Source organism: Mytilus californianus, unplaced genomic scaffold, assembly GCF_021869535.1.
Source record: "Mytilus californianus isolate M0D057914Y unplaced genomic scaffold, xbMytCali1.0.p SCAF_7, whole genome shotgun sequence".
Lineage (NCBI taxonomy): Eukaryota > Metazoa > Mollusca > Bivalvia > Mytilida > Mytilidae > Mytilus > Mytilus californianus.
The window spans coordinates 6652419-6675679 of NW_026262723.1; the positions used below are offsets into that span (position 1 = coordinate 6652419).

A 23261-nucleotide genomic window follows, 5' to 3' on the forward strand; every position below is an offset into this window, starting at 1 on the left:
AACAAGGAAGACTGCGCACCAATCTTTGTTGTTTTGTGCAAGGAAACAAATTAAAATGAAATAGGCTTTGGTCGACTATGTCGATTTGTGAACATTTAATTGACTATAAATCAATACATGGAACAAATGCGTATCGATTAATCCATGCATATTTCGTAGCTTGCCCGTCGGCTGAAGCCAGGCGACGAAAGGTGATTGTAAAAAATATCTCCCCACCAACTGATCAATGAGATCATTTATAAATGATTTCCTGTAAACAAAAATTGTCACCCACACCGACACACCTACCACAGCTGAATCGAATGACCAGGCAGAAAATACCATAAACGGTTACAAAAAAATATTGGCTATTCTTCCGAACATGGAGGGTTTGGATGGGGGTCCTTCATTTCTGTTTTTTTTTTTATCTCATTTTTTTCAACGATTCTCAGGGGTAAACAATTTTGTTTGATCTCTCTTAAACCTTGTAATCAGTGACCTAAGAAAATGTTCAAAGAAGAACATAAGATAAAAATCAGTATATGAAGAAGAGGGCTATATAAACTCTAGACAACTTTCGAATTCAGCAATTTCCTATCTCAATGCATATGTTGTTATGTCACATTAAGAACAAATTCGTTCATTGGGATCATTTAAACAGATTGACCTGAGATCAAACAGTGTAACTCATTTATGAAAAACATCTCGAGATTGGTGTATATTTTATTAGAAACAAAAACACAGGTGAAAACAAAACAGAAAAATACAAAATTATAGTATACAAGAAAATGCTCACAGTTACTAAAAGCAATCTCCAAATACTCAACTTGCTGATGTGAAGTGTTGCATTTTTCTAAACATGCTAAAGTGACTGTCCTTTATTCAAATTTCATATAGCAATGTCATCAGCAATACATAAAAACACTGATATACATGTACATGTAATTGATTTTTTGCTTTTTATTTTTATTTGACCAATATATATTTTGAATAATAGAATATCAACATTATGCAATGCTAAGATTTGTTTCTGTTGACACTCAACATATGTAACCCAAAAGTTCTCTGTTCCATCTACAATGTAGTGAATCTTAAAGTATGAATTTTTTTCTTAAAATTTTTAGGCTGCTTCCAATAGATGTCATACATGTCAGAAGTATGCACAAAGGCTTCATGCCTGCTTACACTGTGTTTATTTTGGATGCTATAATGACCATCATATTCATGGACATGCTGAAAGGAAGGGCCACCATCTGGGTTAGTACATTGTACTTTTATCATGTTTATAGTAAAACAAGTCTGATGAAAAACAATATATAAATTTCAACTTTACATTTTTCTTGTTCAAAAAAGGTGCAGTTTAACAAAAATGGACCTGTCGAAACATATAAATCAGAGGTTGGGATATTTGCATGCAACCGTCTTCCTGTAATCTCCAAGTTTTTGAATTTTAATTGTAAAATAAATGTAACTTTGATTCTATTGTTAATCTATAGTGATATTAGTACCATATATCTGTGATCACAAGATAACAACTTTGCTTGTTTTTTCCAGCTATGGATTTAAGTTATGGAACAGTATTCTGTTTTGCCTGTAACGATTATATGTATGATCCAGAATTAGAAACAATTTCTACCTCACAACATCAAAAATCTGCAAAGGCTCAAGGTACAGAAATACTGAATCATTAAAGTTTTCTATAATTATCTAGTTCATAGTCTCATCATGAATAATCTCTTAACTTTCAATTTAATGCTTGCAAAAATCTTTATATTAAAGCTCTGTTACATGGCCCAATTTAATAGGTATTTATTGTTTTCTTTTGGCATCTGTTGTTTAATATTTTATGGTTAGTATTTAAAAATAAAAGAATCTGTTTTTCAAACCAGTGAGTCAGTGTAGACACCCCTAAAAAAAATCTGAAAAAAACTTTTAAAACTTTCAGTAATACATTTTTAAATTACATAATACTGAAGTATGTTCATCTATATTCTTTACAAAAAACTTTTATGTTTGGTTGAGCATCCCTTTGAGTGGTTTCAGGATTGTATAGTTTCCAAGTGTAAATTTTAACACATCCATGTGTTTGCAAAGAGGACAACTGATTCACCAATTCAATCACTATATTTTGTATTAATTTCAGGATTAAAACAACAGTTTATACGGTGGGAACCTACTGAAATCGAGAAGGAAATTCTATTACAGAATCCTAAAAGAAGGAAAGTAGAAACTACATCAACAATAGGTACATTTTTGCAAAATTTACTATACTTTTAATTTTCTTATATAAGAGGTTACTAAATCATACTATTTATAAACATGTGATGATACAGTGGATTTTTAACATGAATTCTTGTTTTGAGTGCAGCCCATAAAATTTCCTTAAAAACAATGAATGGGATTTTACTGTAATAAAAAAACATTCAATCAATCTAATTTTTATACGACCGCAAAAAAATTTTTGTGGTCGTATATTGGTATGACGTTGGCGGCGTCGTCGTCGTCCGAAGACACATTAGTTTTCGCACTCTAACTTTAGTTTAAGTGAATGGATCTCTATGAAATTTTACCATAAGGTTCAATACCACAAAAGGAAGGTGGGGATTGATTTTGGGGGTTATGGTACCAACAGTTAAGGAATTAGGGGCCAAAAATAAGCATTTTTGTAACTTCCAGACATAACTTGTGTGTAAGTGTTTGGATCTCTCTGACATTGTACCACAAGGTTCCATATCACAAAGGGAATGCTGGGATTGATTTTGGGGGTAATTGCCTCCAAATTTTAGGAATTAGGGGCCAAAAGGGGGCAAAAAACAAGCATTTTTCTAGTTTCATGACAATAACTTGTGTGTAAGTGTATGGATCTCTCTGACATTGTATCACAAGGTACAATATCACAAAGGGAATGCTGGGATTGATTTTGGGAGCAACTGCCTCAAAATTTTAGGAATTAGGGGCCAAAAAGAGGCAAAAAACAAGCATTTTTCTAGTTTCAGGACAATAACTTGTGTGTAAGTGTATGGATCTTTATGAAATTGTACTACAAGGTTCCATATCACAAAGTGAAAGCTGGAATTGAGTTTGGGGGTAATTGCCCAAAAAGTTTAGGAATAAGGGGCCAAAAAGGGACTAAAAATAAGCATTTTTCTAGTTTCCAGACAATAACTTGTGTTCAAGTGTATGGATCTCTCTGAAATTTTACTGCAAGGTACCATACCACAAAGGGAAGGCTGGGATTGATTTTGGGGGTAATTCCCTCAAAATGTTAGGAATTTGGGGCCATAAAAGGGCAAAAAAACAAGCATTTTTCTAGTTTCAGGACAATAACTTGTGTGTAAATGTATGGATCTTTATTAAATTGTACTGCAAGGTTCCATATCAGAAAGGGAAAGCTGGGTTTGAGTTTGGGGGTAATTGCCCTAAATGTTTAGGAATTTGGGGCCAAAAAGGGGCCAAAAAACAAGCATTTTTCTAGTTTCCAGACAATAACTTGTGTTCAAGTGTATGGATCTCTCTGAAATTGTACTGCAAGGTACCATACCACAAAGGGAAGGCTGGGATTGATTTTGGGGGTGATGAATCATAAGGGGGTTCAAAAAATTTGGGGGGGGGATTTTTTTTCCCTTTTTTTTTCTTTAAAATTTCCATTTTAAATTGGTTATTTCTGATTTATATATTAAAGCAAATAATAATGATAAGGTTTGAATAGGTAAATTAAATTTTTTTAAGTTCTTAGACCACTTTCATTCTGTGTCAGAAACCTATGCTGTGTCAAATATTTGATTACAATCCAAATTCAGTGCTGTATCAAGCTTGAATGTTGTGTCCATACTTGCCCCAACTGTTCAGGGTTCGACCTCTGCGGTCGTATCAAGCTGCGCCCCAGCGGAGCATTTTATTAGCAATGGTAATTAAAAGTCTAGAATGAAACTCATATGCAAGATTGACACATTTTAAAGCTTTATAACTGCTTAAGATGAAACTTTATCAAGTAGACAAGTAAAAAAAGACTGCCATTCAAAATTGCAAATCACAACTTTATAGAAAATTCTAGATATTGGCTGTTACTTCAAAGCAATTTGTTGGTTATCTATTTCAGGTCTTAGAGGATTGATTAATTTAGGAAACACTTGTTTTATGAACTGCATAGTTCAGGCATTGATTCACACACCAGTTTTGAGAGACTATTTTTTAGCTGATAAACATGTTTGTGAAATGAAAGAGGACGAAGCTCGGCAGTGCCTTGTTTGTGAAATGTCCAGACTTTTTCAAGAAGTAAGTCAAATAAACTACAGCTATGCTTGTAATGATAAATTTTTTACACTTTTTACATAAATAAAATTCTGAAACAAACAAAATAGTCTTTTTACACTAATTAAACATACTTCAATTTGGATTGGATATTAATCAACATGTAACTTTCCAAAATAAAACAATATTCTGACTACTTCAACACATTTTGCATTTTTACAGTGGCAGCATTTGTAATTGCAAATAATGCTCTTTTATTTAGGTAAATGAAATTAATTTGTATAAGTTCATAATAAAATATTGAATCTTCATATCATTTCAGAAAAATATGCAGGTTGCCTGTAACAGTATTGAGAAAAATGAAAAATGTATATCTATATCAATATAGGTCATACCACATCTTCTTATTTTAATATCCTTTGCTGAAATTAAGTAACTGAAATCTCAATTGCATACAACAAACAAGTTTTGTGATCAAAAGAATTTAATTAGGCAATACTGACCATTAATTATTTTGACCTTTTCCTAAAAATGTTTCATAATTCAGGAACACAGCATAGTGACCCTGTCTCAAAGCTGCTTGTAATTGAGGATTTTTTATGAAGGAACAATTTTTGTCAAACAATCATATTTTTTGACAAATTTTAAAGTTTGATTTATCTTTTATTAACATAATTATAATTTTAATAATAAAAAAAATTATGTTTTTTTACTTTCTCAGTTTTACTCTGGAGCCAGGGCTCCACATATTCCATTTCGTCTTTTACACCTGGTGTGGACCAATGCTCGTCACTTGGCCGGATATGAGCAGCAGGATGCTCATGAGTTCCTGATAGCAGCACTTGATGTGTTACACAGGCATTGTAAAGGTTACTCCGCTAATCTATTGCTATCTCACTGTCGACCAAGTATTCAAGGTATGTGTATTTCTTGTCACGTAGTCTTTCACTGATTGCCATGGACTCAATAGAAATATGTTGTGTGGTTGTAAATGTTTAAAATGCCTTCTCTGAGGTTCACTTGTAATAGTCAGTTTGGACCAATGTTGGCTTAATCATGCTTATAGCTTGTATGTCTAACACTGTCACCTGCCAACCAAGATGGATGCCTTTACTACAATAGTTAGTTATGAGCAATGATTTTCATGATAATAAAAGTAGTCGTTACAACTAAGGGAAATAGAGATAAAATGTCCATGAAATGATCGATACAATAAATCACAATTCTTTAAGATGCTCAGTAAATGTGGCAACAGTAAACTAAATATTGTTTATTCATTTTGTGCTTTTGACTTTCATTTTTGCCCTGTATTTGAATAATTAAAAAAAATGATTTATTTGTTCTAGGTACAAATGGGACCAACAACCCAGGAACTCCTTTACACTGTAACTGTATTATAGATCAGATTTTTACTGGTGGACTTCAATCAGATGTTACATGTCAGCAGTGCAAGTAAGTAAAGGACAGGTGACCTACTTTTTTAACACCCCCACACCCTTCCCATTAAAAGAAAAATCCTCATCAAATTTTGCAATTATTTGGTATAATTATGGTTGCTGTTGTTAGCATTATATTGTGTTGGTAGTTAAAAGCATTACAACCAGCTTACTTAGGCAGGTGTTATACAGGCTTTCTGGTTGCCCTAACCAATGTAACTTACTGTTATGAAATTGTGTGAATAAAAGGAAGAGTTGGGTATATGCCAATGAGACAGCAACCCACTGATTGAAATAAAAGAGAATGATATTTTATGAATTATATGAAAGTAGTGGTCGACACAATCAAATGAAGCAAAGTTTTACTTGAATGATGTTTTATTTATGAAAGGTTACATGTCACTTCTTACAAGTGTTTAATATTTTTTTTAAATGTTGCAATATTAAAAAGAGGAGTAGAAAATGGTATTTTCATCAACTCTGTACTGATGGAATTAAGAAATACTAGGAAATAGTGACACATCCAGTTTGAAATAGAAATTCTTCCTTAAAATGTCATCCATAACTTACAATAATATCTAATCAATGTAATTAGTATTCTTAAGTGTTGACTTATCTATTTCTTTATTTCAGAAATGTATCAACAACAATAGATCCTATATGGGATATATCTCTAGATCTAGGTCCAGGACCTCCACAATCCAATGGCACAACTAATTCCTCTCCTAGCTCAGGTAATTTATTTTTAGTGTAAAAAGTGTGAACCAGGGCTTCCAAAACGGTCATATTTTCTGGACATGACCGTTAAATTATAAATATGACTTGTTGTGCCAAACCTGAAACGAACATTTAATGTGGGTTTGCCATTTTAACATAAATCAGAAAAAATTGAAGTTTTTGCGATCTTTTTTTCCTGACCTTTAGTCTTAAACAGCCACATTTCCAGTCATAAAAGTGACATGGTGAATAAGTGCTATCAAAACAAACCCTACTTTAATACCCTCTCATTACAATCAAGATTAATTAGTTGTCAGACAATTGAAATTTACCTATTCAGGTGACAGGTAAACTAATATGTACCGGACATTGATCGGTCTATTTGAAGTTATTTTCATAAATTTCAGCAGTTTGCATCTAATTAATTTAATCAAAAAGATTTAAATTATCAAATATATGCATATAAATATGATTTGATGAAAAATCTTAAAAGGTAGTTATAAAAGTTTTAAGCGAAAAAATCGCCAGGACCACGTTGATTGAATAAAGTACACGCCTGCGCATGTGTGCACTTGTGAGATTTAATTATGCATCCGAATTCTTCATAAATGCTAAAATTATCATTGATACCTTTATCTAACGTTCATTTCAAGTATTTTCAGATTTTTCTTGAAGAAATAACGTTGGAAAGAGTTACTTAAACTCGATTGTGCTTTGTAAACTTACACGGATTTTTCGTATCCGTCTCTGTTCCGTGTTTTTACCATTGTCAAGTCAACATCCGGTATAAGAAAATGTACCTTCAAAAACAAAAGTAAAGATTTTGACAACGTAATTTTGCACAAATAAAGATTCTAAGGCAGATATTAGTACTGAAGGTACTGACATGAAAATGTGAAACAATTTGAACAAGAAAACTAACGGCCTAATTTATATTAACAATACTATTTACAAAAAACAAATACAACAGACCTGAGCCAACAACAACCACTGAAGTTTTTGGTCAAGGTCAAATGATACATTACAGACTGAAGAAATGACTTTGAAGGGCACTGAAAATTCATTTCATTTCGTTAGGAGAACATGACATTAAGACAACTTCAGTTGATATTTTCTTAGTTTTGAATGCAAGAGATTTAGGATTCAAATTATGTTTTGGTGAAAATTTAAGATAGATGGATCTGTTCATTAAATGTCAAACTGGTATTATGGCAATTGTATATGATATTTTATGTTGATGCATTTAAATGACAAGTGAAGTTAAATCTTTTAACAGGTTATTCTAATAGTCCAGGAACATACGAACCTACCTCACTACTTGACTGCTTAAAAAGGTATGTTTGTGTAATAGGGCACAAAAAAAAAGGATTGACAAAAATTAGAAGTAATTGTTATCATTTTTGCAGAATTTGTCAAAAGCAAGAATATTTAAAAAAAACAAAACATGAAAAACCGTCTACGGTCGACTTTGCCTGAGAAAGTTGCTACCTTATAGTTTACAATTACATAATTTTATAAGCTTGAAATTACAATGAGACAGTTTATAGCAGTCTAAGAAATTTACCTTTAAATGCAAGAAATTCAAAAGCCTAAAGTAAATATTTAAGACAAAGTTTAAATATTATAATTTTATAATGGACAGACAAATTTCTTGTTAACACATGTTATTTTATAAACTTACAACACTTTCTGATATCTACCAAGGGGCCAAAAATGTTTTAATTACAACTTCCAGATCTGTTTACTTTTCCATAGTATTATTTTGTATTGTCTAAGTCAACCTTTTTGTCCACTGCATCAACATGGAGCTTGGCACATAGAAATGTTGGGTGTCTGTCCTGGTGTCAACCAGTCTGTCCAGTTTTGTAAGCACTCTCACTCCCACATTTCTTTTTGGATTTTTATGTATTGCCCTTCATAATGTAATGTAATATATTTATTCTTTTAAACCGATTAATATAATATAATTTTGTAATGAACTATAATTGTATAAACATATTTTTTTAGATTTACCAAACCTGAACATTTAGGAAGTTCAGCCAAAATAAAGTGTAGTACATGTCACAGTTACCAGGAATCAACAAAGCAACTGACAATGAAAAAACAACCTGTTGTGGCATGTTTTCATCTGAAGGTAAAACTAACTTTATCTTCAGCATTGATATAAAAATAAGGTCCTATTTATACTTTGAAAAGGATCATTCAATGATTTTAAAACTCTCTATAAAAGATTTAATAATCATTTCAATGCTGTTTCTAAAGTGAGGCTTTCTTCTTTTTATATGCCCATTTACGGGACGTATTATGGTATACCGTTGACCGTCTGTCAATCTGTCTGTCCGTCCGCCTGTCCGTAAGCTCCCTTTAGAATTTTATAAATTTTAGATTTAACATTTCTGAGTTATGGGGTTTTATTTATTAAAAAAGGGGGGATTTTCCAGTTTTTGGACAATAACTCAAAAATGCTTTCAGCAGTTCTCATGAAACTTTGGTGAATTATTTATAGCTATTGATGTAATCTCCTTATTGATTTTCATAAATTTCAAATATGACATTGAGAAGAAATTGAACTTTATTTGTTTATAGTCTGACAACAGATTTACTAAGTATTGTGCAACAGCACAGTGTATTCCACAACAGCAAGAAATCTTTATTTGAATATAAATTCAATTCATATAACCAATTTCAAGTTTTTTGACTACATTTATTCAGAAACCTATAATATGTCAAATATTTAATTACAATCCAAATTCAGACCTGTATCAAGCTTGAATATCGTGTCCATTTTTGCCCCAACTGTTCAGGGTTGGACCTCTGGGGGCGTATCCTGCTGCGCTCAGCGAAGCAGTTTATTGTAAATATTTTAAAATTGGGCATTTAATTGTATACCCTCACTCCCCAGAGTGAAGGTTATATTGCTATTACTTTTTTGTGCAACAGATAATTTATTCACATTTTCTCAAGAAACCTCTGACTTAATATTTGATCAGCAGCTTGACAGTGATGAGCTGAAAGGTGTTAGCTCTTATTGAATGTCAGACACCTACTTCCTTTTTTACCATACTTTGAATTACGAGTAAGGGCATGCTTAGCACAATAACATGTAACTGCATGTGTTGATATGTAGTTACTGTTGTGTGCAAGATTGTTGTTTTTAAAGATATCAATAACTCTAATGTTGGCTGGAATTTATTCAAGTGTTCATTTTTCTTCAAATATAAAAATGTCTTTATTCATAAAACTGAGATAGGATTAAATGTGAGAGAAAGTGTTATAAAAGATAGGAGACTGATCTTTGTATTTGAAACTGTTTGTTGATAATAAAGCCTTCATAAAGGTTTATATGTTGAAAATAATGTTTGATTGCTAAAACCAAGTGAAATTTTATAGCATTATTGGGTCAATTTAACAAATATAATGTATTTTTATAAGATGACACTTGCACACCTATCAGACTATTGAAAAACGTTGGTTACACACAACAATTTATGTATGACAGATTTCATTTCTTTTAATTACAGAGGTTTGAACATTCAACAGGGTATCATAAAAAGATATCTACGTTTGTATCATTCCCAGACGAACTTGACATGACTCCATTTATGTCTTCATCTCGTGACAATAAAAATGGTTACATTAATCAAATCGTCCAAGAATCTGCCAAAAGTCTTTCATGTGATAACAAGTGAGTACGACATCTCCATATTTCTTAATAAGTAGTAATTTCTTAATAAGTAGTAATACAGGTGTTGAAACATGTGATTCAGATGCTTTCATGCATGCATTTCACCAGACAAGAATGCCAGTTTGCCAAGAAATTGGAAAAAAATATATTGTAGAAACAGATTTTACCATTATGTCACATGTTATCTTATATATCCACTTACAATAGTTAATTAATATATGAGATCAAGTTTCTAGAGGAAAGATAAGTAAAAAGTGTATTTGTTCCATTCTCAATTTTATTGTACCCAAAACTTTTTTATAAATCTACTGAACTGAAATAAAAGTTAGAAATATTGATACAATTTCAATGCTGCCAGTTGTGTGAAGGCAAGGCACTTATGTGTGTCCATACCTATTGTAAAATAGCTAAAGTTTTTAATTCTTTTTATTGGTTTGTAGGTATTCCTTATTTGCTGTGGTAAATCATATGGGCACTATAGAATGTGGTCATTATACATGTTATATACGACAACACAAGGACCAGTGGTTTAAGTGTGATGACCATATGATTAGTCGTGCTTCACCACAAGAGGTGCTTAATAGTGAAGGGTAAGATAAGGACTATATTTTTTATACAACCGCAAAAAATTTTTGGGATCGTATAATGGTATGATGTCGTCGTCGAAGACACATTGGTTTCCGGACAATAACTTTTGTTTAAGTGAATGGATCTCTATGAAATTTTTTAGGAAGGTTCAATACCACAACAGGAAGGTTGGGATTGATTTTGGGGATGATGTTCCCAATCGTTTAGGAATTAGGGGCCCAAAAAGGGGCCAAAACAAGCATTTTTCTAGTTTCAGGATTATGACTTGTGTTTTAAGTATTTCTTTTGCTCTGAAATTGTACCACAATGTTTAATACCACAAGTAGAAGGTTGTGATTCATTTTAGGGGTTATGGGGCCAATAGTTTAGGAATTAAGGGCCAAAAAGGGGCCAAAAACAAGCATTTTTCTAGTTTCCAGACAATAACGTGTGTGTAAGTGTATGGATCTCTCTGACATGTACCACAAGGTTCCATATAACAAAGGGAAGGCTTGGATTGAGTTTGGGGGTAATTGCCCCAAACATGTAGGAATTAGGGGCCAAAAAAGGGCCAAAAACAAGCATTTTTCTAGTTTCCAGACAATAACTTGTGTGTAAGTGTATGGATCTCTCTGAAGTTGTACTACAAGGTTCCATACTACAAAGGAAAGGCTGGGATTGAGTTGTGGGGTTATTGCTCCAAAGGGGGGGGGGGGATTTTTTTCCCAATTTTTTTAAGGGATTCATATTTTTTTTTCAAAGTTTTCAAAATTTTGAATTTTTGAAAAGTTTGAAGAAGAAATCTTCAATTGCACAGTATTGGGCAATGGATTTATAAGATCTTTGACCATATTTATTTTGTGTCAGAAACCTATATTATGTCAAAAGTTTGATCACAATCCAAATTCAGACAGTATCAAGCTTGAATATTGTGCCCAAATTTGCCCCAACTGTTCAGGGTTCGACCTCTGTGGTTGTATCAGGCTGCGCTCAGTGAAGCATTTTATTTTCATTTCAAAAACTTTAAAAAAAAAATTTTATTCCCCCAATCGGTGTATGATCTTGTTTGTCTGTAACTTTCAGTACATATCTCTCAATTTCTGTTGTACCGTTTAAAAGATTTTCAGATCCACTGGGCAGTCACTTCCTATTAGATAATACTTTGAATTTTATACACTCACTTTTTAAGGTCTTGTAACAAGTGGGGTATACTTTGAAAGACATCATGTGCACCTTCTTGTATTATTTGGGAAAAATAACTGGATTTGTGTGGCATTTTTTACAATTTCTCATTGCATTTCCTACATTCACACTAATTGATCTCTATTTATATGTAATCTATTCCAACAATAAATACACACATTACTTATTGGTATGAAAGAATGCTCCAGCATCCATGTATGAAAATTTATACCAGACGGGACAAAAATCTCACTGTAAAGTGCTACAAAAATGTAAAATAACAAAAATACCAAACTCCAAGGGATATTCAAAACGGAAAGTCCTTTATCAAATGGCAAAATCAGAAGCTCCAACTATCAAACGAATGGAAAACTACTTACATGCAAAATGAAAATGTTCTAAATAAAGTGAAAATCTGGGGAAAAAAACATCATTTGCATATTAAGTACAAAAAATGTGTGTTCATTGTTTGAAGTGCTGGTTAGATTGAGATATTATTAACAGACTACTTGAACATTTTAATGAAATTTTACGTAAAAGGGGAAATGACTGATTTCATATATACTTATTTCTTAATGAGTACATAATTTACATTGTAGGTATTTATTATTTTACCATAAGCAGATACTAGAGTACCATTGACGTCAGAGAAGATTAGTACTGGTTGCATAATACTGTCTCATTATACTGCCGTGTTGTAAAAGTGCTGGACAATTTGTCTTTCATAGTCATTTATACTTGATTTATATAGAAGTGTCAGTAGTTCTCAGAATCAGGCTTTTTGAAAAACAATAGAAATTCACTTGCTTTTGATGTCTGATAAAACGGGTTAAAAATCTGCAGTCTTTTCTTTTCATCTTAGTCAAAAGCTAAATATTGTAATAAAGAGGTACAGCTGTAATTAGTGAAATGCATTTCACTGAAACAAATCAAGTTTAATTGTAAACTTATTATATTTGGGTTATGGTTCTCATGTGACTTTCTTAAAGGTAGATATACTTCCTTATTAGAATGAATGACTCTGGAAAGGTGCTTTCCAAGATATACCTTTTTGAATTACCTAAACAGCTTTTGGTGGATTTCAAGACTTTTTTTTAATTTTAAGACATGTGTTATAAACTCAGTATTTTAATTTGTAATTTTTACTATTGTAAGTCATTATGAAAATACTACCGTAAATTTTTGTTATAACTGATTCTAAGAAAGACTGGTACGTAATTAGCATGATATTATTTGTGAATGTAGTTTCTATAGAAATTGTTTAGTTTCTGCAGTTAAATGGCTTATCAATCCATCATACATCACACTTTGCTTATTCTCATCATAGGATACTTAAATTTGTGGATTTTATGGAAAGCTTTCTGATCCGTCCTTAGAAACCAGGGTTGATTCCATCATCTTCAAAACTCCACTGTATCATTGTCAATTGGAAAATTATTCCTTGTATTGATGAAATAAGGAATTTAATTGAAATTCAATCACACTTTTGTCATGCAACCTTTTAGGAATAAAAATTGTATTCTGCGACAATGGAAAATCTTTGTTAAAATTTAACTATTGGTAAAGGTTGTCAGAAGGACAAGTTGAGATAAATTTTGTCATTATTTGTAATTATGCATGTAGGCAAAATGGCAGGATCCTTAATAACGTCCTTTTAATAATTTTGAATAAAACATGCATTGTTTATAACTTTTATACAAGAATAATAAATCAAATAGAAAAACAAAGAATATGGGGTATCCATCCGTGACACAAAAACAGTATATGCACAGCAATAAAAAAAGCACACAAAAAGCAAAGTCAATCAGTTGATTTCAATGTTCTTATATTATCATGACAATTTATATTATATTATCAAACGATATAAAATTCAACCAAGAAACATTCTTTCTTTATGCCCCGCCTATGATAGTGTGTCTTTCCTGTAGTGGGTTAAAGTTTGAGTTAAAGATAGTTTACCACATAGGTGTGCCAAAGTTTTAACCCTAGGTTTCTGAGGATGATGCAAACCTTTTCATTAAATAAAGATTCTCCTGATCTTTGATTATACTAAACAATTGATATAATGAAAATTAATTAATTGTGCTATTCTAATTCTAATACTTAGGAAAAAGATTTGTAAAATAATAATTTTACGACATGTACTAATAGTTTGGAGAATAAGTTAAAGGAATAACCCTAACAAGATAAAAAAAATAAAATACTTACTTGAGCTAACAGCTATAAACATCTAGAATTTAACAATGAAAGGGCATAAATTGAGCATTCATTTCTTCTCTCATTTAATCATTCTTTTGAATGGCTGATGTTTTTTGAAAGAAAAACTGAATTTCTGATTCTTCAAATTATACAGTGAAACCTGTCCAAACCAAAAGCCTGTATGAACTTTAAAAAAAAAATGTTAAAATACTGTAACACATGAACTCTTTATTTGCTTGACTTTTTGGAGTAGAAAAATAATGTGACTATAAATGGTCGTCAATTTATCAAACATGGATCTTATTTTATGATATTATGTTTATATCAACAAAATTAGAAAATGTTGAGAACTAATTGCCTTAAAATTGGCTAGAAAGGCTAAATGCAAAAAAAAAAAATCCCTGAAAATAAGTTGGGTTACACTTGCTCTTTCCCACTGGGAAAACTTTTGACATCTTTCAACTTGACCTTAGCTGAATGAGCTAACTCATACATAAACAAATTGGGGGCCTTGGTGGCAGAGTGGTCTAAGTAGTTCATCTACAGTTATCTCTAGCTTGTCACCACTGACCGAGGCAAGGTGTGTTTGACTCGGATCTTTATTTACCAGGATTAACAGATTTCCTGCTGGAGGTTGATGGTACCTAGGCTTCCTCCACCAATAAAAACAGGCCGCTATTGAATAGCCAAGAGTGCTGAAAGTGGTATTTAACACCGAAAGTCAATTAATCATAATCAAAAAATTACAAAGTAATTCTAACTTTTTCATTTGCATTGGAATTTGAAGAAAATTGGCAATTTTCTTTCCCTGAAATTTTCCTTTGGTTTACACAGGTTTTCCCTGTATAAATTGTTTGAAAAACATTTTTCCAGTGAATCATTGGGTGTATTAGTGTAATATTTATTGTATTTTGTATTTTATAAAGAAAAGTATATTTGTGATAATATTTTCCATTTGTGTATTGATTTTTTTATTCTGAAGTTTGCTCAGATATATGTAAACTAACTAGACTGCTTGATAATCATTCCAGAATGTTTTATACAAGACATGCATGCTAGGAATGATTTTTGTGGGTATTTATTTAAATTTATTTGTCTTGTAAATGTAGTCTGGCATTGACAGATAAAGTAAAGTCATTTTGTGTAAACTAGGTATAGCTTTAAGCTCACTTATCAACTGTTGAATAATTTTGTGGTCACTTGAAACTATCCTTCTGGCATAAACATAAATTTTTTTTAGGGGATAGCAGATGAAAAGATTACAATCAAACATTGGTGGCCTTGGGCTGTTTTCTGCTCTTTGGTCGAGTTTTTGTCTCTTTGACACATTCCCTGTTTCCATTCTCAATTTTATGAATATTTTCCTAGCAAGGTCCTGTATTTACCAAAATTTGTCATTTTCAGTAGAATATAGCATAAAAAGTTTGCCAAAGATGTAAATATATGAGAAAATTTGACATAATTTTTAACTAGGTATTTATCAGAAAGGAGAATACAACTGGTTCTTCCACAGATTGAAAATTGTAATGATCAAATTTTTTCCCCCTTTACTCCTTAGAATCTGGCCAGTTTATTTCATTAGAATATTACTTGTGCCAAAAATTTAAGATGAATGAATGATTGAATGTAAGTGACCACTTGTGAAGTTAATTTTACTCTGATAGTATTTTTTGTCTATTTATTTACCAATTAAGGCTTTGGCTTAAATTTACCAGAGTTTTACTTGAGTAGGTTTGGTTTCAACACCTGGAATTTAAAAAAAAAATATTAATTAAAATTAATCTTAATTGGTACACAGAAATTTGTGAAACACATGTATGGTATATGCTGCAAAAGTTTACACAGCAGAAAAAAGAAATCTTTGTTTATGTGTTTTGTGTATGTTATTTTTAGTAAGTATGTATTGTATGACAGTTTGATATGTAGAAATCAAGATATTTTATATTTCTGATATTTATCTGAAACTTATAAATAGATTGAACAAAATATTACAATCATATTAGAATGTATATCATATAAAAGATGATTAGTAACAAATGAACTGATATGGTGGAGAGTTGTCTCATTGGCAATCGTACAACATCTTATTTTTATATAGGCAATCTTTAAGCGTGAAATGTTCTGTGTATGCTGCCATTGCCATATCTAAGAAACGTTTTATTGGCTCTCCCGTCTATATACCTAAAATTCAAAGTACTATAATCAAATGGCCTAAATTTATCTTGCTATTAGTTAACAAGTACTCTGGAATTTTTAACATGTTCAAAACTTTTTTGGAGCAGGGGGTAGGGGATGTTGTAAGTCAATTCTTAAACTTAATAATTCTTGACACATTTTTAGCTCACCTGGCTCGAAGGGCCAAGTGAGCTTTCCTCATCACTTGGCGTCCGTCGTCCGTTGTCGTCATCGTCTGCGTCGTCGTCCGTCGTCGTTAGCTTTTTACAAAAATCTTCTTCTCTGAAACTTCTGAGACAAATTTAACCATACTTGGCCATAATCATTATTAGGGTATCTAGTTTAAAAAATGTGTCCGATGACCCCGCCAACCAACCAAGATGGCCGCCTTGGCTAAAAATAGAACATAGGGGGAAAATGTAGATTTTGGCTTATATCTCTGAAACCAAAGCATTTAGAGTAATCTGACATGGGGTAAAACTGATTATCAAGTCAAGATCTATCTGCCCTGAAATTTTCAGACAAATCTGACAACCTGTTGTTGGGTTGCTGCCCCTGAATTGGCAATTTTAAGGAAATTTTGCAGATTTTGGTTATTATCTTGAATATTATTATAGATAGAAATAAACTGTAAACAGCAATAATGTTCAGCAAAGTAAGATCCACAAATAAGTTGTCATGATCAAAATTGTCAGTCGACCCCTTTAGGAGTTATTGCCCTTAATAGTCAATTTTTAACAATTTTTTGTAAATTTTGTAATCTTTTACAAAAATCTTCTTCTCTGAAACTTCTGAGACAAATTTAACCATACTTGGCCATAATCATTAATAGGGTATCTAGTTTAAAAAATTTGTCCGATGACCCTGCCTTCCAACCATCATGGCCGACTTGGTTAAAAATAGAAAACATAGGGGTAAAATGCAGTTTTTGGTTTATATCTCTGAAACTAAAGCATTTAGAGCAAATCTGACATGTGGCAAAAATGTTCATCAGATTTAGATTTATCTGCCCTGAAATTTTCAGACAAATCCGACAGCCCGTTGTTGGGTTGCTGCCCCTGAGTTAGTAATTTTACAAAAATTTTGCAGTTTTTTGTTATTATCTTAGATATCATTATAATATCTAATATCTAATACTATTAATTATGATTTTAACCTTATTTTACATGATTTCCAAAGCATCAGTAAATACAGGTGAGCGACACAGGCTCTTGAGAGCCTCTAGTTTAAAGGATGAATTGAATAAGTACAAATTAAAATCTGAAAGCAATTATGTATTGCCAAACTCCAAAAAAGTGGTACTCAATGATTTCTGAGTAAATACATCAGTTTATTTTTGTAAGTGTACCATATTTCTACTAACTGTGATGATATATTTCTGTTGTGTTCAGATTTCAGTATTGTACCATATCATTTACATTTATTTACTTCTGATAATTTGTACTTTTTGTGATATTGCAATTGTAGACAAAATACATTATGTATACATAACTAAGTTGTTGTTTTAATTGTAAAACCAGTGAGACCAAGTTTGAGCCTCAGACGAGCTCTAAAATTAATGCCAACCTATTTTTAAGGACTTATGCCCCTTGGAAATGAGAATTTATATGGGAGGTTCATTATAAGTGCTTTCAAACCTTCATTTCTTGTAGGATTGTTATGAAATTTATATCATAGGTTTATATCAGAATTTTCTTGACAAGGTAGAAAATCAGTGTTGATGGACTATTTTAAAGGAGCTATAAATTATACTGAAAGTTGCACCTACATTTCTTGTTAGATTGTTATGAAATGTATATCAAAGGTTTATATAAGCAATGATTGGCCTTTTTCCAAATTAGTGCTGATAAACTATTTTTTAAGGAGTTATGCCCCTTGGAAATGAAATTTCTATGGAAAATACATTGTATATTACCTGTCATTTCCAGCAAAAAATGCTACATAAATAACTCATGATCATCATAGTTTGTAAATCCTGTCATGCTGATCATTTTTGCTATAGTTTCTCTCTATTTACTATAGATTCCACTAAATGCACAAAAATTGGAAAAAAGTGATCATTCAAGCCCTAGAAGTAGTTAACAACTTCAACCATGTTGACATTTTTGTAGATCTTGTCCTACTGATTAATTTTGCTATTTACAGCTTCTCTCTTCTAACTACAGTTTTGGCAAAAAACACAAATATGAGAGAAGAAATTGACTTTCAAAGGCACCTACTCCTTCAAGGAGTTGACTAATGATTATACGCCCGTTTACGGGACGTATTATGGTATACCGTTGTCCGTCTGTCCGTCCGTCCGTCTGTCCGTCCGTCCGTCTGTCCGTCGTCAACATGTTGGACATTAACTCAAAAATGCTTTCACCAATTTGTATAAAACTTTGGTGAATTGTTTATATCTATTGACGTGAGCTCCCTTTCGTTTTTTATAAAATTTAGATTTTAAGTTTCCGAGTTATGGGGTTTTATTCATAAAAAAAAGGGGGATTTTCCAGTTTTCGGACAATAAGTCAAGAATGCTTTCACCAACTTGCAAGAAACTTTGGTGAATTGTTTATATCTATTGACATGAGCTCCCTTTTGATTTTTATAAATTTTAGATGTTACGTTTCGGAGTTACAGGGTTTTATTCATAAAAAAGGGGGGATTTTCCAGTTTTCGTACAAAAACTCTAAAATGCTTTCAGCAATTCTTTTGAAACTTTGTTGAATTGTTTGTAAGTATTGATGTAAGCTCTCTTTAAAATTTTATAAATTTTACATTTTACATTTCTAAGTAATGGGGTTTTATTAATTAAAAAAAGGGGTGATTTTCCAGTTTTCGGACAATAACTCAAAAACGCTGTCACCAATTCTCATGAAACTTTGGTGAATTGTTTATATCTATTGATGTAAGCTCCCTTTTTATTTTCATATATTTCTAATATGACATTGAGAATTAATTGAACTTTATTTGTTTATAGGCTGGCAACAGATATACTAAGTATTGCACAACAGCAAGAAATCTTTAATTGAATATAAATTCAATTCATATAACCAATTTCAAGTTCTTTGACTACATTTATTCAGAAACCTATAATATGTCAAATATTTAATTACAATCCAAATTCAGACCTGAATCAAGCTTGAATATTGTGTCCATTTTTGCCCCAACTGTACAGGGTTGGACCTCTGCGGGCGTATCTAGCTGCGCTCAGCGAAGCAGTTTATTTTTGTCTCGCCTTGACGGAGTCTAAAATCGAGACGTAGGTATGCTGTTTCTGGCTTCGGCGGCAGCGGCATCAACAATGTATTAGTTTGTGATTAGGTCTAGTTCATGGTGAACCACTAGTGGTAGGTCAATGATATTTGGTATGCAGTTGTATAAGCATTGGCACATCTCATTACCATGGAGATTATTTGGCCCCGCCCCCCCCTCCTCATTCATGGCCTATTGACTTTGAACTTTTGCTTAGTTTTCATGTATTAGTTTGTGATTAGGTCAGTTTAAGCGGAACCGTTAGTGGTAGGTCAATGATAATTGGTATGCAGTTGTATAAGCATTAGCACATCTCATTTCCATGGAGAATATTTGGTCCTTACCTCTCAGTAATGGTCTATTGACTTTGAAACTTTTGCTTAGTTTACATGTATTAGTTTGTGAATTGGTCAGTATAAGATGAACCACTATTGTTAAGTCAATGATATCAGGTATGCAAATGTATTCGCATTTGCAAGTTTCATTTCCATGGAGATTATGTAACCCCACCCCCTAGTTATGGTTCATTGACTTTGAAACTTTTACATAGTTTACAAGTTAATGTTTGTGTTTAGGTTTGTTTAAAGGGAACAACTTATGAAAAGTCAATGGTATTTGGTTTGCAGTTGTATTAGCATTGGCACATCTCTTTGCCATGGAGATTGTTTAGCCCTATACCTTCAGTCATGGTTCATTGACTTTGAATATTTGCATAACTTACATGATAAAGTATTGCTATTTTAATTTCAACATTTGCATTATCAAAATAACAAATAGGCGAGATATATCTCTGTGTTAACAGTTTATGTCTTTATTGAATTTAATAAAATTTCCAAATCAAAGAGCTGAAAGCTCTGAGGAAAAATGACGCCACTGTCTCTAATATTGTGATATTTTTTATGCAAGTCTTGATTTTCACATACCGTAATTAGTTTAACATTCCAACATGTCTCGTAAGCATATAATTGATATTCGTATATGTGTGTGTGTTATGTGAAGATGACAACTGGCTGTTTTTTTAGTACAAATGTACAGGTCAAGACTACCTGAATGATCTACAGTATCCAATGACTACTGGCTGTTTTTTTCTATAAATAAATAGGTCAAGACTACCAGAATGATCTACAATATCCAATGACTACTGGCTGTTCTTTTGTACTAATAAATAGGTCAAGACTATTTGAATGATCTACAATATCCAATGACTACTGGCTGTTCTTTTGTACATATAAATAAAGACTACCTGAATGATCTAAAGTATTCTAAGTAATGTGATTTTTGTCTTACAATTACATTTTTCTAAATCAAGAATATAGACTACTACATTGTAGCATCCTTTTCAAACCAAATGATTATGAAGAGCCTGTTGTTATCAAGCTCTTATACCCCACATACTCGTTAAATAAGTTACTAGTGACCTAGTTATTTCTGTTACTTGAAGCAAATTATATTTCTGTAGATTTAGACAATAGTATAATATTGTTTTACTAGTTTTATTTCACCTTGAAGATTAGACAAATAGGGATACTCCTTTGATTTTTTATTTCATGTCAGTCAGGTCGCTTTATATGAAACTTGAAACCACTTCTCTGCCATATTGTTATTTCATAACAACTCTGCCCTTGACCATGTTGACCCATGTAATTGATATTCATTCTTTAACCATATATCATAGTCAGTTAGTTTTTGATTTTGCACTCCCACACCACCTTTCAGGCCAAATGTCTGTCTCCATTTAAGTTAATGACATTGAACAACCATGGTATTAAACACAATTTCAATAGTGATAATGCTGTTCTAGTAGGTCACCATATATTCAACTTGGGTAGCATTCCAGTTATTGAAATTTGTGTCAGATTAGAACAATGATCTAGACCTTTAGGAATGGATCTTACAATTTAATATGGAGCCATAGTATGGGACCCCTACACGGTAACAAAAAAAAAACAAGCTTGAAAGGATACAACGTCAAGCGGCAAAATCTATCACCAGAAATTACAAGTCAAGAGAGGATGGACGGGATACGTCTCTAAAATGCTTGCCTAACTGGAACTACAACAAGATCTCCAGACAAAACGAACAAGGAGTTGAAGCCAGAAGTTAATATTTATGTAAAAAGTAGTTGAGGGGCTGATTCCCGCTATTGAACCATACTGTCATTCTATAATATTATTGCGTAAGTATTTCTGTATTGTCCTTGTTATTGGTCCATGTCTTGGTGTATTGGTCTGAGGCGAAGCCGAAGGCCAATACTGCTGGCCGAGGACCAACAATAAGGCCAATACAGAAATACATGTAATAGTATCTTTATTAATTAACTGCAGTGTTACAATATTTTTTTATTTCATTTCACAAGAGATAAACATTTTTACCTTGAAGTGGAACTATCCAAATCTCAGTTTCTTTTTATAAGATGCAATATCTAATGATTTGGTGCCGTTTCCATGTATCTTCAGCCTTTTCTCATCTGATGAATTTTTCTACCCTTTCCAGTCACTATAAAGTGTTACAACTTTAATTTAGACACAACACATAAATAGTAATTGGAAAGGTACTGCCATTGCATGTGTAATGCAAATATATTTAAAAAAAAAATAATGTAAGAGTTGAAATTGATACAACTATCCATAAGGTCCGAGTACACAGTTATCCTCCTTTGATTTTCGTTGTCCACAAATGTAGTCCCTAGTGTGGACAGTGTGTTACTTGCTATTTTTTTTTATACCCCTTCCAAATTTATTTCTCCATGTTTTATGACTCAAATAGCAAGTAGGGGGGTATAATGACACTGTAAAAAATTTGGGTCATGAATTTTAAAGTAAAGTAGTGATTTGGTCCAGCTGAAAAATGTTAAAAATTAGCACTTCGGAAGCTGTCAAAAGATTTGAAGACCCCCTTAACATAAAATTTTCCATATTTTGAGTTAGAGCCGATGAAGTTTTCTATAATTTTGATATAATTTGTCCCAAAAGTAGTACAACACACTGTAAAAATATTATTGAGAAAGCGCAGGTGGGATTTTTTTTATTTTCATTTATTGTCTAAAAGAAATGCACTACGAAATAACTGTGTACTCGGACCTAAGAGGTGAAATCAGGAAATATAGAATCTGTACTTTGGCAACTTCCCTGAATGATTTGATGGTGTCAATTTGTCAAATAGCATAAAACTAAAGGATTTAAACTTTTATTTGATAGAATTTCTGCAAAAATGACCAATTTGGGCATATTATGGTCAAAATAACCATTTCATAGCTTTTTCAATTTTGATGCATAAGTGGCATTCTGACTTTCTATCTGACAGGTTTTTATGTGTCAATATTTGTGTTTCTATGCTTCAATCCAGTTGTATTACTCATTTGTGAACTCTGAATCTACAGAAAAGAAGATTATCTCAGACAATATGTACAAAATGTGTTGTATATATGACCCTCGTCTAACGCCCTGTTTGGATCAAGTTAAATGTGAGGAGCTTGGAACATAAAAGTTGAAGTCCATAATAAAGACCTCACTAAATTTGTATAAAAAGCACTTAACAATGTCTTTTGTACCTGTTTCATGTCACATAATATCTTTCTTTTCTTCTGTAGGATAGCAAGTGGTTCAAATATAAGCTTGTTGCGACTAAAATTGCATGCATGTTTTTCACTAAAAAGTGAAAAATCTTTGTATCAGACCATACTGTCAGCAAAAAAAGTTGAATGCAAGAGTCTTTTTGTGCTCAGATTTATTGTATCATGTCACCTGAGTATAGAAATGATAGAAAAGACACAAATTTTTATTTCCTATAGCTTCAATATGCATTTTTAAATGTAAATATGTGCTACGGCCTAA

The 23261-nt window shown here is 32.1% G+C and overlaps 1 protein-coding gene across 1 annotated transcript; it reads left to right on the forward strand.

Moving 5' to 3' along the window:
- The first annotated feature begins 6 nt into the window (after nt 1-6).
- Nucleotides 7-15230, forward strand: LOC127708975 (ubiquitin carboxyl-terminal hydrolase 22-like). The gene is made up of 13 exons (XM_052214219.1): nt 7-191; nt 1104-1236; nt 1534-1647; nt 2123-2224; nt 4079-4254; nt 4952-5147; nt 5577-5682; nt 6300-6400; nt 7660-7717; nt 8391-8517; nt 9905-10068; nt 10509-10658; nt 12417-15230. The coding sequence occupies exons 1-13, from the start codon at nt 78-80 to the stop codon at nt 12457-12459; spliced, it is 1584 nt and encodes a 527-aa protein (XP_052070179.1). The 5' UTR covers nt 7-77; the 3' UTR covers nt 12460-15230.
- The last annotated feature ends 8031 nt before the right edge of the window (nt 15231-23261 follow it).